Below are 17,864 nucleotides of genomic sequence, written 5' to 3' on the forward strand. Positions count from 1 at the left end.
ACAGCTCTGTTCGGTCTAGAGAGAGTCTTCACCGTTGTAAGAGTTTTGACCATTGTCTCTGAGTACAGAACGCTACCTAGTGTGTATGAATGCATGCATTTTTTTGTGTTTGATGACAATATCAAAAAATACAGGAATTCTATGCTAATGGAAGCAAGAGCTTAGAGGAAATATTTTACCCTTCATGTAGAAAGCCTGTGATTGCCACTTCATTCACACACTGGTTCTGCCTTTAGGAAACATTTTTAAATTCCAGCCAAAGGTCTAGGAACCGAGGAAGGGTCTATTGTAATCACTTTGAGCAAAGCCACCATGGGCAAAACATAGCTTAGGAAAGATAAACAAAGAGAATAATAGGGTTTTAAGGAGTATTCAACAAGCCTTGAAAGATTGTGCCATGAGTTTGCTACTACAGAGTTACTGTGAGATTCAAAACCACTTAAGAGTATGATGAAAGGGAAAAATACTACAGTACACAGAAAGGTTGTGAGTGTCTACTGAACCAGGCTTTGGGAAGCCTTCCAATGCCTGCATATGAAAAGTGCGGTATGCCACTATTTAATTATTATAAACTACGCAAATTGTCATCCACTTAAGGAGCTCATATTTCTGCCAAGTTAAATGACTTCAAAACGGGTAGGTTACATTCACTGTATCAAGTCTGATTCATTCTTGATTGGTTCTGTTTTGATTGGAAAAAGAGGACAAAAGACACTGTGATTTTGGGAGAAGAATCTGAATGGAATATGAATTTTTATTGCAAAATTTTATTCCAGTAAAACATACAAACTTTAATAGTGGTGACTTTGTTAACAGGGATACTAGATCATTTCTTTCACTAGCACCAGGCAAAGAGATAAAATGTGATACAGTTGACAAAAATACTGAAAAATAACAAACGTTCTTCCTCATCTTTGCATATAAACTTTCTTTCCCAAACTGTTAAATACAATTCAGTAGTGATAGCAACTACTTTTTTTTCCCTAAACCTTTTCTGAGCTTTTTTTTCTGTGTATCTGGGCTTTTCTTCTCTTGCTCTGCTTGCAGGATTGCTTCCTGAGCTGCCAGCTCTTCACGTTTTCTGAGCTCAGCCTCTAGCAGCTTACTTCTGTATGCTTCCCGAATGCTGTGAACTCTGCCTCGTGTTTCATCTAAGGATGCCTAGCCAAAAACAAACAGCAATACCCCCCCAACACATGAATATTGATTTCATCACAAGCAGCTGCATCCTTCCTGTTATGTTTCACTTTGTGACTCTGTAAGTACAGGGAGAGCATCTCTCCTTTTCTCTTTATGTGTATTTTTATTGATTTGTCACAGGCACACAGCTATATGCCAATTTTTTCTCTACAAAGAAGAAGAGAAAGTTCAAGAAAATCCTCTTTAAGTTGCTGGCATAATAAGCTAATTGTGTGAAAGCAGGATAGGGAAACAGACTAGTTACTCATCTGGATCTAGTCCCTCTTCAGTTACTGGCTTGCTCTGTTGTCTTAAACAAGTCCCTTAAAATCCAGTTTTCGGAAATGCTGAAATGGCTTAAGAGCTCTAGTCCTTTAAGAGACTAAAGGAGCCTAAATCACATTGACTTGCAACGAGACCTAGGGGAAGTGGGACTTCTACACTTCTGAAAACTTTTTCCTTCACATTTCCATCCTGAAAAATATGGATACCTGGATACCTTTATATAGTTCTTTGTGGTCTACAGATTAAAAAAAATGTAAAAGTTATAATCAGCACAGTATGCGTATTCACAAGTAACTCTCATTTTAAATTCATACTGTGGAACATCTTTAATGGACATACTTTCTAGAAAGAGCTGAGGAACTACTCTTAATAAAAAATATGATATATTAGGCATCCAAAATCATAGCAACATCTGAAAACCTGGACATGCATTCTTATTATCAGTCACTGGTAGAGAACTATGGCTCCTTGCAGACTTGCCGTTAAGTAATACAAATCAGACTATCTGGGAATTTGTTAAGGAGATGTTTTCAAGGAGATGATTTCTGTAAATAGGTTGGTTTGATGTAAAATTATTTTTACTGTCTCATCTAGTTTTAAGAGCTCTGAATAGTCACCAGCTGATTGCTAGTGTTTATCGTATCACCATTGTGTCACAAAACATTTTGTTCCTGTTGACACTCAAGGGTTAAGCCAATTTTGTTAAGATATTTGTACCGACTTCATGTGCAATGCATTGGCTGAGTTAATCCTAACAATGGATCCTACACTAATGCTACCAAATTTATTATTTATAGATGTGGTTTTTTAAGGATTAATAATTCCAATATTTTGTTTGCATCATGCATATTCCATGAAAACTGTGTTCTCTAACTTTGCTCTAAGACACATTAGGAGCAACTCACCCTCCTATGTAAATTATCTTGTTCTTTATTACTTTGTAAAAAGCCCTATACAATTCTATAAACAAAAAAAATAACCAAACCAGAGATATTTTATCAAATATACATTTGGTCATGTATGCCAAACGCTCAATTTATTCTCACTTGTAACTATCTTTCATGGTGATATTCTTAAAATAGTGTTTTTGCAAAGAACTATATCAAGAAAGTAAAAAGAAAATCATATTAAGGATGTTGTATAGTACTATTTTTTTCCCCTAGAATCTTTAGTTTTAACCTTTGCCCAAGCAAAATTTCAAGCTCTATCACCATTTCTAATTATGGGTACTGAATACAAAAGTCTTGAAAATGGGTGATCAAGATATTCATAGTAGTGGTGGATATCACAGTAATAGTTACTGGAAAGTAATCTTGAAAACCTACCTGCAGATTCTCATACATTTCAAGTATATTTTGCTTCAAGAAAGCTCTGGCATTTTGTTCTTTTTCTCTTTGTTCCAAAGCCAGCTCTCGAAGTTCCCTAAAATGGTTGATTTTTTCTGCTTTACGTATTGCTTGCTGTTGAATGATAGACTCATTTCTTAGCACAGACTCAGACATTGTTTTTCTGAAGGAAATACAAAGATATTTGTCTCATTTAAAATACAGTTTTGGGTGGTGTATATTTTGCTCAACACTTATATGCATATATTTGTCTTATATACTGCAATGTCACCATCGTATGGTTAGATATGGTTAAGGAATCACTTTTCATCTGCTTATATATAACACTGATGAGAAAGTACATTCCTGAGGCCAGGTCTTCTTATACTTGAGTGTCTATTTTAAAAATATTTGTAAAATCATGCTCATCTTTGAGCATATGAAAAACTCCTACATGCAACACTTACTTTTAATTTGCAAGAAATATCATATTTCCAGAAGTTTTGATATTATAATTCAGCATTGAGACAAATGTTTTTGGGTTTTTTTGCTGTTGTCATAATGGCAACTAAGTGGATAATTTATTTTTATAATATGACTTAAATGATTAGTGTAAAAGTCAAGGAGTTGAAGACAAATTAAATGCTTACAAGACTCAAGCCTGTGGAAGATATTTTGCTATATCTTCTACTGTTTTAATGTTGTTCACTTCAATATAACACCAGTTTCCCTTTCAATTTAAAATGAAATTTGGGGATTTTTTCAGCATGATCTAAGGTCTTTTGAAAAATCAGTGAGCCGTATAAATGCCACATTGAATACAAATGGACTTAAGCACGAACTGGGTTCTACCTGCAGCGCAGCAAACATGAAGGTGCATGTATATTAGCTAGATAGGTTCATATAAACACACGTAATAAAGAATATAGTTCTTCTGAATAAAGAATATAAGTCATATAATTATTTCAGCTATTAACTATTATTAACTGAACTACATTTGTTAAATATATTGTTTGAATCTAGCATCACATCCTGACAAACTTCATATGGGCTTCTTTCAAGATGACCAGTGAAATTAACTTATTTGCCTGCACATGCATTTTCTTCAAATTTTTATGTCACATACTCATTACATGCAGTGCAGTGATTCAGCTTCTTTGACATGTATTATGTTAAGGAACAGACATAAATTATAAATGGATGTAGGAAAGCACAGATTTTATAACACATCCATGCCAGGAAAATCAAAGCTGAAAACTGTATCTTGATGCCATCTACACTTCTGAGTTCACTACTGAGTGATTTTGTGTACACAACATAAAGGACAGATAAAACAGGCCAGGATTTTCACAGCAACTTTAAGAAGTGTGCGACAGAATTGTAGCTTACTTTAATGACACATGAAGAATAAAGTCTAAATTCCCATCTATTATACTGCATCCAATAGGATACAAGTGCATAAAAATATATTGCATTTACTGATTTCTATATAGTCTTTCATTTTGGTGTTTCACTAGAACTTAATTGTTATTGTTGCAGTTTACCTCATGAAAGGACTAAGGTCTATAGGCTCCCATTTTTTTTTCTGTGTTTGTAAGCTTGAGACAATAGTTGCTTGTGATGCTTTCTTTCCTGTGGTAAGAGAATCTACAACAGAACAGATTAAAGTGGTTATTCAGTTATGCTTGGAGGCTCCATCTAAACAGTTTTTTAGATAGTTTTTTCTTTTTTTGGCTCAGATAAATACATTATTAAATGAGAATATGGGTTGGAGAGGATATAATATTTCTGCGTTTTTATTTCCAGCACTCATGATAGAATCAAAGATGCTGCAAAAACCCCATATATGCAAGAGTGAAATTAATATATGTATTTTAGCTAAATCCACAGTACTCAAGGTTTATAAATCTAAGCAAGAACATTCAATTTAAAGTGCCTAAAGAATATAAGAATAACTTCTAATCAGCAAGGAATCACAATCTTTTATTAAAAAAAATCAATAAAAATCTGTTCAGTCTGTAGTTTAAAAAAATTATATTCCCTTTTGGGCAGAGATTTAGTTTGGGAAATACCATTCTAAAGAAAAGAGATAAGAGATCCCATGGCAACTTGAAATTGTCTTTCTGAAGTCTTAGAATTTTTTTAACCACATGGAAACCATGTTATGCTTTACTGTAGCATTCTCACAATACAATGATACATTATATTAAGTATGCCACTGTGCTGAGCTGGGTTGTGATTATTCAAATGCTTCCTTCTTTCAGTTTGTCTGGATGGTGCCTGTAAAGTTTCATGAGATTTAATGATGACTGCAGTAGTTTGTTTCCATAAAACCTCTCTAATTACCCTACTTATAATAGTAATCAGTTGAAACATTTTAAAAATATTACTGGAATTTTCTCAACAAAAATAGGAAGGAGGTTTCTGAGCATTAAAAAAATTTACTGTCTATATATTTACTATTCATACATAGACAAATATACCAGCCTTCTCCTTTGGCCTAGACGGGTGACATGGACTTTGGAAGTGCCTTAGACACTGCCCATCAGAAAAGTATCTCCAGAACATAAAAATTCTCATTAAGATACTGAACATTACAGAAATGTTCAAGCACATTATTGCCTACTGCTGCACTCTATGGAGCCAGATCACAACAACTTAAAGTCATTGGGGTGTCACCTCTTTACTTCATGTGACTTTGTATTAAAGTCCAAATGCTTAGTTTAGAACAAAGTTCTTGGTAGACAACCATTAATTTTGAAGTCCTTATCCAGTCACTTAGAGAAAATAATATTTTTTCAAGTTCCTTTGGAATGCAAGAAGTAAGTAATGATATGTTTGTCTAAGGCATAAGGTGGGGAGTGCTTCTGCTTTAAGTTCTGAAACATTCCTAGGATGATTACTTACCTGACTGTCAAAATGTTAATATTAACAAGTTACGTACTGGTTACAGGTTCTAGTTCCATGCACATAAGCCATGACCAGATATTGTCACAATCAGATTGAAGATAATACTTTCCTTTTTGTGATGGCCTGATCACAGCATTATTCTCAGAAGAAGAAAAACAACAAACAGCCTTGCAGCCTTGCACCCTGTTCAGATTTTCATGAGTCCAGTAATTGCCAGGGAATACAAATAAAGAATCCATAGAAGTTGTAACCACTAAATAAAATGACAACACTTATGGAAGCTGCCAGGAAGCTGATGCTACTCAGTATGCACTTTTTGACACCTCACTTTCAGAGCACTGTCTGTGAACAGTTGCCATGAACATTAACGTAAAGAAAATGCACATTAGAAGTATTAGTGTCTTACTGACATGTTATTTCAGCCGCTAAACAATTTTTTGGTATTTCTACACTAATGACCTCTGGTACCCCACTTGGAATTGAGGGAGTAGGTATTTTCCACAGAACTTCCAAAAATTTCAGCTTAATTTAGGGTTAGAATTCTAGTACGGGACTGCCTAAAATTTGCTTAAGGGTAACTTGGCAGCCTCCAAGAGCTTCAAGGCTGAAAATAGAGCAATGCAACAATTAAAACAAATTTGGGATAGAGAGGACAGAAACTAAGCATGCCATTCTGCATTTGGACACCCTTATCAGGACTGTTCTATCCATATACTACCAGTATTTAATGCAGAAGTCTTTTCTAAGGAGCTGAACATGATGAACTGAAGACATGCTTGACAGAAAGTTATACCCTTACCTCTTTCTCCTGCACTAGATGTTAAACTGGCAGTCTCAGTCCCAGCTATGGGCCCCTCTGAATTTCTCACAGCATACTTATTAATAAACCGCATGCGTTCCTGAAAAGCCTAGAGATCAAAGTTTTAGTCCAGATAAGAAAACTTCTACTGCATACTTTAAATTCCAAAGAATTTTCAAAAGTAGGAATCTATAAGTGGTCAATGAGACAGTAAATCTTCAAATCCAGTGCATGTGAGATACAATGCTACTTCATATTACTGGTGAGTATATTTCACTGGTTTGATCTATGAAAACATCATCTCTAACAACAGGAGTAACATTAGTGAGTCACTGGGGAGGCAAAAAGATAAACATAAGAGGACTGCATTTCATGTCAGTCATATTCAAACCATCTCTCCAATGGATTTTTTTTTTTCTGAAACAATAACCTGTCAACATTAAACATCCAATTTTTCTAGTAATATTTTGGAAATTTTATTTGTTTTGTTTCAGTGTGTTGTATAGAGGAGAAATAAATTAGCATTAGTACTTAAAGTTCATCTTTAATTTCTATCAAGTGTGTCTTGAGTATATGAACAAGAACCCCTGAGTAAACCTTTGTGAGATGGTAGTTCAGTAAAATGAAAAGTGGGCAGTACACTTTGAATGGTTTCACTCCAATGCATACTTGCTATATTTAGTACATATCCCAAACGAGAAAACTATGCTGTCCATAACAAACCTAACACCAGTGTGCAGTATGCAACTCTGCCAGGGGCTGGAATCAGGTAAGATACTAGGGTTCCCTTTGAATCAGTCCTGAGACAGTGAATACTTACACTAAACATCATCATGCAATGAAATATTGGAAACCCACCGATCTCTGGGCAGTTTAAAATAACCTTTGGATTAAAAAAAAAAAAATCGAGAAAAGCAAGGTTCCCTCATATGGGAATGTATGGTCAGAATACATTAAGCTACTGTACCTCATCAGGGATATATCACTTCCTCCTAGGAGCTCTTATAGCCTGGTGATTTAGACTTCCTCCTGAGAAATGGGAGCTATGGTTGCAAACTCTATCAGACTCAATTACCTTCAATGCCAAAACCAGGCTTCACTCTTCTGCCTGTCTTTTCGGAAGGTGACTTTGTCTCACTGGGCTTTTTCTTAAGGACTTAGATTGCCAGATGGAGAAGCCAAAGGTGAGCTTGGAGTCAGGCACCTAATTCCCAGAGTCAGAGAACATGTGACCCCCAGCACAGGCAGATTTGGGGCAGGGTGATCAGGAAGAAAGGAGAAGGGAAGCTACTTAGTCTGGATAGCAGACCCCCAATTTAGACCATCTTTTTTTAGCATATTACATGCAGTTGCTAAAATTTTGTTAATGATAGCTGTTTTGGAAAAATGTCACAGACCTAAGGGGCTTTTAAAATGGAACCCTTTAGCTGTAGTCCAGTTGATTTTCTGATCAAAAAGGCAATGGTGATAGAACCACCATTCTGAAGAGACTCTTTACACATCAAAGGGGATTAATTTCATTTTTAGGAGACTGTACTTGCATTTTCAGTCTCAGCACAGTCAATCAAAGTTGCAGAGTAATGCATCTCTCCTTAGATCAGAATTTAATAAAGTAATGGCAGAAAAAATTTTGAACTTTGGATACAGTAAAGAGAACTGAGAAAATCTGGAAGTGTAACTGGAAAGACCCATGTCTGAGGTTCATTTCTGAAAGGTAATATAAAAAAGGCAAAATGCTTCTGAGCTGTGGTTTCTGGATGAGTATCACTCAGTGGTCAGTGGTGGTGGTAGGGGATGACTGTCAGGTAATTTTAATGACTGCATTTTGTTCTTTTATTTTCCTTTTTCAGTAATGCTGCTTCCAATTCTGAATCAGCAGTGTAACTTTTTGCCTTACTAGAAAGAACTTGTATTATTTTTCCATCTTAAGCATACATCATGTCAAAAGATCCGAGCTGCAGCTGACATCTGAATTCTTGCTTCTCCAAAACAGTGAACTCATAGAGAGCAGCATGTACAGGTTCATGGGTAACCTGCAACCCAGAATGAATTTGGGAATCCTTGCTGCAGGGGACAATTTGAGTGATGATATGGCCAGGTTCCAGTTCTTCAAGAGAAATCTTTTTGGCATGTTTATAACAGTGTATTTCTCAATAGAATCCGTTCATGCTAAACATTAAACTTGTCACAAGTAGCATCTTTCCAATTGTGTAGAGGTAGTGGGCTTTCTAAGGAGAAACTTTTTTCTGTTTTGTAAAGTAGAATCTAAAGTCTCAGTGATCTACAGAAGTCTAAGGCAGACGATCTGAATTCCTGTCCAGAATTCATGCACATCATCACTTTTGATTCTTTAAGCTGTGTAAAATTTCCTGTCTTACACAGAGTGGTGAAGACGACAGCCACATGAAGTCAGGTCTCTGTTGTGGCAACCGCTCTACCACCACAGCAGCTCCTGGAACTTGTGAAGAAACATTACTGCAAAGACTGCACTCTGATTATTACCTTGATAGCTCTTCCTGGCTCTGCAGACTCCCATGCTTGTTTCATGGCTTTGATCTCATCTGTTCGCTGGGTGTCCTTCTTCACCTCCAGAATGTCTGCCTCTCTCTGTTCACTAACCAGACGTAAAGTCCAGTACGGTTTGTTTGACACAGCTTGCTGAAAGTGAAGTACCATTAACACAATGTATTCATTGGTATACATCTACTACCACTATTTAGGGTGAAGTTATGTTTCTGTATCCTGGTAATTTTCCCAACTGATATACATTATACATTGATAGACTTTGACATGCATTACTACAGAAACAGTGGCTGCCACAGGAAAGGAAAATGACTTTGCAATGTCTAGAAGCTCTTTGAAGTATTTTGTTTACATCCTTCCTCACACTCCCATACAGCATGCTCCACACTCCCAGTTCTTCTGAACAGTCTGTCTGAACAGAACTATTTTGTAATGACTTTTCATGCAATTGTCTTATCTCCTTGCCAAGCTTTTTTCCTTTCCTTCCCTCCTTTCCCTTCCTTCCTTCCTTCCACAAGCTTTTTTACTAGAAGTCTTATTGTATTTAACTAGGCTTTTTTGTGTAGAAATACATCTGGCTTTGTCTTATGAGGCATCAGGTTCCTTCCAATCACTTCCCAAACTCTAAACCACCTTAACATATGCCTTCTCCAGAACTGTAGGGTACAAGTAGTGCCTGAAATGTAGGAGACTATTCTGCTGTCTGACCAATGAATGAGATACTGTGCTGCATGTATTTCTGGAAACCATACCATCTGAAGAAGCTTTAAGCCCAAGATTTAGAAGCAGAGATGGGAGTTCAGCTTTTATTTGAGACTAAAGGTGGGCATCTTCTTTATCTGTAAGCAGTTTCATCTCAAAATTTGCATCCGCTTTAGTGGCAGACTGAAGAACTCCCAGGAAGTATCACCCCAGCACCCCTAGAGAACCCCATCATTGCAGCTGAAGGCAGAAATCTGACGCAGCCTGAAGCTGCATTGCATCTCTGTGGCCAACAATCTCAACTGCAGCCACTCAGGCTGCTCTGAAAGAAGGGTTAAACCACTGTTCTGGAACTCTGTGTAATTAGGGGTGGATATGAATCATAGGGAAGTTTGCTGTGCAGCAGGTCTAGTCAACAAAACAATTCAGCAGAGATTTCATAATGAAAAACTCTATGGAGATGCCCTCCCCTTGAACTACCTGCCATGAGGCAGCAAAATTCCCAGCAAAAGTAATACCATTAAATGAGGAGCTGTCAGTTTCTTCTTTGCCTTCCATTAATCTGTTTGCAATCCATAAAGTCAATTATTCCTTTTAAGGCATACAGGCTGGCAGTAGCCTTTTGGTCAACCACAGAACACTCAGATTATCCCACCACAGATGAGAAGAATTTGCAAGTAGGCAAGTCTGTACCAATTTTTCCGCCATTGTATGTCTGCAAACTAATGACAGTTGTGACATACGAGGCAGGAACTGACTAAAGCAGAAAGACCTATTTCATCTCCCTGGGAACCCATGAAAACCACTACAATGAGGGACTAATGTGACATGAATATGGCAAATTCATGGAATTTAATAAACCTTCAGCAGAGACAGAAACTAGACCAACAAAAGGAACAACCAGTAGTTGCTTTATACATAAACAAAAAAATGAGCACATTACATCTCTAAATGCAGGATGCATGTCTTTTACACGTGTAATTCAGTCTCTCTCAGGTGTAAAGCTAAAAAGGTGGCAAAGAAGGACATAGAGAAACGGAAGGGATACACTAGAAGTGCTAGTAATACTGATCTGCAGACCTGAAAATATCTTTACACTCAGTACAATGATGGCACATTCAACAAATCCAGTTTTTGGCTTTGTTCTCACCTGAGATTCAGGTCGAGATGCAAGAGATACAACTGATCCTCTTTCTTTATTGGACTTCTCTTTTTCTGTCTTCTCAGATGCTTTATCTTTTGATTTTCTGGTTGGTTTAGAAATACTTGCAGACTTTTGTCCTTCAGCATAATTGACCAGAAGGGGAAAGCTGTGCTCCTCATGCTTTTCCCCATATACTATTCAGATGTAGTGATAATGCATGATTAATTAGAGGATACCATTGTCATCCATAAATATATTTCCCCATATAATATCCAGGGTGGAATAACAGCACAAACCAGCCATACAGAAAGACAAAGAAAAGTCAGTTAATTAGCTGACACTTTCAAGTACTACACTGCATTTATTGTTGGACCAAGAAAGAATCTGGGGACAAAACAACTTTTAAAACCAGACTTGCAAGCTGGACATATTGTGACAGCCTTATCTGTCCTAAATAGCATTTTACCCAGGGCTTAACTGTGTTTGTCATGGTCCTGCACATCAGTTACTGCATTGTTGCCTTGGTCAGTCCAAAGATTGCAATGTACAGAATCACAGTCTGATTCTTAATTCTTTTATATAGCCTCATACAACCTCTGTCAGTCTTGCACCAGGCAGGTGAGAAGCTCAAAGTAGGTAAAGTCAGTGTTCTCACTGTCTCACATCCTTGTAAGCCTGAAAGTGTGAAGAGCAGAAGGGAAGATGCACCCCACCAAAAATGCAAGGAAGTTAAGGCAAAGAAACATATTTGAGATTTGATGCATATTTAAGAAATTCAAAATTATAATTCTCAGAACTATCTGAGAACATTTTCGATTAATTATTTTATCAGTACATGTGTATGCTATATGTTTGAATTAAAGATACAGAGAATTGACATTTGTAACACTTATTCTGCACTGTCTGAGCTGGTGGGAGTTGTTAGGAAGACTTTGCTTGTCATATTCTTGTTAAAATAAATAAATAAAGCAAGCCTGTAATAGCATATAGCTTTAATAGCATAAGGAACATGTCAGTTGAAAGAACTTGGAATGGACCCACAATACTATGAGAAAGATTAAAGATCTGAGTGTGAAATCTCAGTTTCCCTCCATACTGCTTGAAACATTAAAACATATGCTGAAAACCTAGATTTAGTCAATACAATAAAACAGGGGATTTCTCTTAGAAAAAAAAAGAGGAAATGAGTGACAGTTTACAATCTGACAATAACAACAAGGTACCTTTCACTTAATGCTATGGTTTTCTAATTTCTTTCCACTGAGGACAAATCACTGTGCTGCATGATTAATGAGCTTTGGATCAGATCTGCAATGTCATGGCCGAGTTTATATGAATATATAAAATTGTAAATAGTAAATATATAGAATCACATTTATAATACACATATAACTACACATACAAATATATACTATATTTTATATATATATTACATCACATATTATACGTGTTTATGTATAAATTGTATTATTAACTCCTCATGCTACTTAAATAATGTACAATGGCACCAAAGTGCTTAAATTGATTCAATGCTACCAAAGCATACATTAAAGAATGAAAGCAAAAATTAAAGCAGTCTCAACAAATATTGAAGATACTAAAACAACTCCAGAGTAAATGCAAGGATAAAATAAATAGTTATGACATTATTTGAAGTTATAAAATCATTACATAAATAGCTTTCCATTTAAATTCACATTATCGTAACATATTAGCACCATAAACCGGGCTGTATACATGCATTATTCAGTGAATTATTAATTTTTAAAGATAAATTATTTATTGGTTATACAAACACTCAAGAGACATTCAGTGTCATTAGCTAAATGATATCAGACAAAGACTTTCTATGTCATGGGATACCACAAGCTTTGTCTGGCTTCTATAAATATTTTACAACTCTAAATTTTAAGATTTTGATACTTTGGACTTATTGCATACACTGAGAAGTTAGTAATAACAAACAAGCATATGAAATGACAGGGCTAAAATGAGGTATCCTGCTTTAACTCCAGACATGAGGGCTCAGGGCTGGATTCAGCTGAGCTCTTGTAGCTAACAGTACGCTGCACTGTCCAGGTTCCCCAAACCCTCCTCCCTCCCTCAGCAGAGCAGGCAGTCTCCCCGGTTTTGGGATTATCCTCCAGATATTCCTGGAGGGGGCACGGGCTGCAGTTAGGCACTATAGTGTGCAGTCCACTCTGACTCTAAGGGAGATGTGAATAGTTCCTCGGGGCTTTTCCAAGGACAAAGCCAGGCAAATACTTTGTATGGGATGTGATAAGAAGAAAGGCAGGGAGATGATACAGAAAGTAAAAGGCCATTCCAGCTCATGGCTTATGCATCAATCATCACAAACTCTCAGTGGCAGTTATTGTATATGTATGGCACCAAGAATAGCCTAGGCGCCACAGCAATTGACAGTGATGACAAACAGCTGATAGCAATGCCCAAAATTAGCTTCTCTACCCCTTTTCAATTAGTTACTCAGACATTCATTCCATCTAATGCCTGAAGGGACCATAGTGATCGTCCAGTCTGATGTCCTGTCTATGACAAGCTAAATAATTACACCAAATGATTCCTATCTGAAACTTGTAACTTCAGATGGAGATAAAACAATTATTTTTTTTAGGCAAGATAGACAGCTACTCCTGATTTATGAAATTCAAAGTACAGAGAATGTATGTTATTCATAGGTAAAATACAGAGGAGTCTTTCAAAGTTTTCTTTGAGAAGATATCATGCTCCCACTATCTGAAATAGGCTCTGAGCATTTAGTTGGATTACCCAGTAGGTGCCAGAAATGACTGTGACTTTCACATGTAGTTAGGAAATGACTGAGAAGTTCGGATGTTGCTTTTCCTGTCTCTAACTCGATCCTCGGAAGGATTCTTGACAGATAGTAATGTCAAAAATCTTTCCAAAGTTGGGCTTATCCAGACACTAAAGTTGCAGTAAAATACACCAGGATAGAAGCAAACCACCGATATGATTGCAGTAGTAGGGAGGGTTAGAGCATGGCTTAGAGGTCTTTAAACTCCTGCACCATCATGTATCCTCAGTGACCTACTGTTTCAGCAGGCAATTGATTAGTCACTACAGACAGGCAAGGTGGGAAAGAGATGAAGAGAGGGAGAACTGAATATTATGTTAAACACCTCATGAAATCCTGCCCTTGGCATGAGCCAGCAAATTCTTCCCGCGGGAAGAGAAAACCTGTGCAAGAAACTTTCCCAGTTCTGGAGAAAAAAAGGAATATTTCAAAGGATTTTGCCTTTCCTGACTTTTCAAACCTGCCTCTACTACCTGGGTTGGGTGCCCTATCTCCCCCTGCTCTCCCAGTTGGGTAGACAGCCTTCTCTCATCAACAGCTAATGCTCTGGAGTTAACTTAAGGCAGTATATAAAACACATGCTGCAGTCAGCATTCAGCGCACACTGATGATTCAACTCCAGGTTGTGACAGCTGCACAATAAAACTTCTGATCTTACTACAAGAAAAGTAAAACCAAAAACCCAAAAAGGCAATAGCTGAAAATCATATATACAAAACAAATCTTATCATAATTTTATTCATGCAGTCAAGCAACTTAAAATGGTACTAGCAATTGCAAGATTGCCTGCTAATTATTCCCCTTTTACAGAAGAATTATCATCCAGACATCACATTTTTTTTTACTATTTTTCCATTGAAGTCTTGTCCCATTAACAGTTCCCAATGAAAGGAAAAAAAAGAAAAAAGAGAGAAAAGAATGAACGCTGTATAAATAATAAACTATCTGACACTTTCTAATTTCTGTGTACTTGGGTTTTCCTAGTTAATGCCTTTTTAATGTTTTGTTTGTGCAATGTGCTCTTTAATAAAACATTTAATGAAATTTCATATATAATAAATATCACTAAATATTAGTCATGAAATAACTTTTGCTAACATGGTTCTTTTTACAAGTACTGCCAAACTGCAGTATTAAGGATTCTGAAGAAAGAAAAGAATAACAAACATCAACAAATAGAAAATAGAAAATTACCATAGCATCTGTATGTCAGAGAACTTACTTTCTTCAAAAATGTTCTTAATAAATATTTATAATATCAGTGAATATCGATAGTATAATAGTATGCATTATAGTCTTCATTTAAAGGGAGACTAGTTTAAAAGACTTTAATAAATGCTAATACAAAGCTGAAATATGCTTTTACCATGATAAATTAGCTTTAATACAAAACTAACTCCAGATGGCACTGTTGTCTTACATGAAAAAGTGATACCTGAAATGGTGAAAATTTGTTGCAAGAATTTTCCACCTGGCTCGCTGCAGCTTTGTTACAAATCACATAGTGAGATTTTTGGTTACACACCAACATTGCTATTATATGAATTGTGTGTTTGACAACCCGTGCTGGCAGCTTTAAATGGTAAAGCTCAGTTTTCAAATTGCTTTAAGATGAGTGGCCTGGGCAATCTTGGTATCCTTGTACAAACAGAAACACCACTTAATAGGAACTGTGAAATGGATTTGGGTTACTTTGAAAGGCAGAAATTATGAGAAGACACAGAAATCACAACATTTAATAAGAATCCTAAGAGAAAAGTGCTCGTTATCACTGACTGGCTTGAGCATGGCTGACTGCAAATGAGCCGAAGCACCAGTTAACATGGAGAAGGCAAGCTAATACTGTTACCTTGAACTAAACATGAGGATATTCATGACATTGACAAGTTTCAGTAGTAACAGCGTAGAACTAGTGAAGAAACTTAGAGATTAAGTGACCTCCTTTGACCTGCAGTTTTACAGACCATGGTGACAGGTGTATGAAAGGATACACACCAGTAGTGTGACTGGTGTATTAAGCGCAAGCTGTTAGTGTGTAGCCAACTCAGAAGGGTAAGACAATGTAATAGGTTGTCTATTGTAAGAAGCAGTCTATCATTAGAGGGAAAACAAGGAGAATATATGGAGTCATCTAGGAAGAAAACATGATTTTGTGAAGAAAACAACAAACTAAAAGCAGATAAAATCACCACTAAAAAAGCTGTGTACAGGCCTGTAAGGCTACATGACATAGCTCCTCAAATATTACTAACTAGGGATTATAGTAAATCAACAAGATACATCTTTCTAAAGTTCTGTAACACTAGCTGAAAAAGACTGCAAAAATCTCAAATGTTGCACTCAAAACCAAAAAATGAAATAACATATGTCAGCAACTGCTGATGAATCTAACTTCAGTCCAGGGTAATAGAAATAAAAAAAAATATGACCAGACATTTAAAATGAAATATGTAACCAGAGTAAGAAGTGATAAATACCACTAATAAATAAAGATCAAATCTTCCTAAGAAAATTTAAGGGTATTAGCAAGTATATATATATGAGGAAGGATAATGCAAATAATTTCTCCTTATGTCAAATTTTAAAAATTGAGTTAGAACTTTAATACTAATGATATGGAAAATTTACTGAATGGTGGAAATCAATATTTTAGGTTCTGCAGGAATGTAGGGGTAAGAGCACCAGGGAGTCAGCTGCATGCGTGCACATGTGTGTGTGTGTGTGTGTGTGTGATGGTCTGCACCAGCAGCTGGGGTAGGGCTGCAGCCTCAGGAGCTCATATGGGATCCAGGGGCTAGCTCCTGGGCAGACTAGGGTTTAGGCATTGGAAATGTGAGAAAAGCAAAACAGTGAGAAATCTGTGAAACACACATTTCCTTGACGCAGGGTGTCCAGAGCAAGCACAGGACGGGATGGAGGTCCAGTGATTTGTGTTTGTTGTGGCGCCAAGGAGGAATGCGAAGCGGGGTGTAGGCCGTGCGGTCCCATTCTTTCATTTCAAGGATAGATTTATCTGCTCTTTACAGTAGCCTGCCAGCCTTGTTCCTCATCCTCCCTTTTTTATCTCACAAAACCCAGCTGCACCCCTCGCATCGAGCAAACGTCATTTCTCATCCTCCCTTTTTTCCCACAAAAATCAGCTGTACCCCTGGCACCAAAGAATGTACTGTGTCGCTACTCAAAAGATAATGGCTTGACTGCAGTCCCACCCACTCACACATACCTACTAAGATAAATACTACCCCAAGTTGTTACCTAACTTGGAGGGATGATAATCCGACACCAAATCAGAGGGACAGATTGACGGGTTTGTGTTCTAACCTCCCCCCAAAAGGGATGCCTTTTGGTAAGATTTCCTTGGCTACGCTGAGTGTATACCTGGGAACTTAGTGTGTGTGATTGCAATTTTTGTGTAGTGCTGTATAGCCAACCTGCAGTGTGTGCATTTATTGTAGGCAATCTTAAAGAATCTGTGGATGTTGCATAAAAATAAACCATACTGTTCGTGAATCTGACTGCTTCTCTTGAATGCAACCAGACTTACAGTATATGGGCTGTTTGGGCTCTGTCAGACCTACAGTGATGGCCACTAATCTGCACTATTTGTGAATCTGACAGCTCTTTTTGAACACAACCAGATCTACAGCACACAGGCTGTTCGGGCATCTGGGTCAGACCTATAGTTACGGCCCCAATTGGTATACCTATTAAGGGATAAGTCCAGCTGCCCCTAGCCCCTCTAATCTCTGAGGACCGGCTAGAACGCAAGGGGGTTTATCTCTTACCAAATTTATTCTCACCCTAAATGCAACACTAGGTGTCCAAGTCGAGCTGCTGGAAGAATCCACCTTATATATACATATATATAGTCTCTCTAGTGAACTTCCACTCTGTCCAGCCAGAGAAGGAAGCAGGATGTGGCCACTGGTGCTGTCTGCGATTGTGTGAGTGCTCCAAGTGTCTGTCTGTGATCTGTGTGGCTGGCAACTTATATATGTAGATATGCAACATGTATGTGCGTTGTGTGCATGTGTACCTGCTGGGACTACATCTTCAGCCTTGCTAATGTTTGGACATGGGGATGTGGAGTAGGAGCAGCCTCCCCTCTCTTCAGCTGTTGGATCCAGCATGATAAATTTTCCTCTAATATGATTAAGATGT

The 17,864-nt window shown here is 37.2% G+C and overlaps 1 protein-coding gene across 1 annotated transcript in view; it reads right to left on the reverse strand.

Annotated features, from left to right (window-relative positions):
• Nucleotides 1–736: 736 nt before the first annotated feature.
• ADGB (androglobin) overlaps nt 737–17,864 on the reverse strand; it is a 136,843-nt gene continuing 119,715 nt past the window's right edge. Inside the window, exons 31-36 of the mRNA XM_074864612.1 lie at nt 10,874–11,061; nt 9,001–9,156; nt 6,499–6,607; nt 4,334–4,436; nt 2,790–2,973; nt 737–1,161 (exon numbers count right to left, since the gene is read on the reverse strand). Of these exons, the coding sequence (XP_074720713.1) occupies nt 970–1,161; nt 2,790–2,973; nt 4,334–4,436; nt 6,499–6,607; nt 9,001–9,156; nt 10,874–11,061 (932 nt within the window). The 3' untranslated portion in view covers nt 737–969. The remainder of the gene's footprint in view (nt 1,162–2,789; nt 2,974–4,333; nt 4,437–6,498; nt 6,608–9,000; nt 9,157–10,873; nt 11,062–17,864) is intronic.

The sequence above is a fragment of the Strix uralensis genome, chromosome 3, assembly GCF_047716275.1.
Source record: "Strix uralensis isolate ZFMK-TIS-50842 chromosome 3, bStrUra1, whole genome shotgun sequence".
Classification (NCBI taxonomy): Eukaryota; Metazoa; Chordata; class Aves; order Strigiformes; family Strigidae; genus Strix; species Strix uralensis.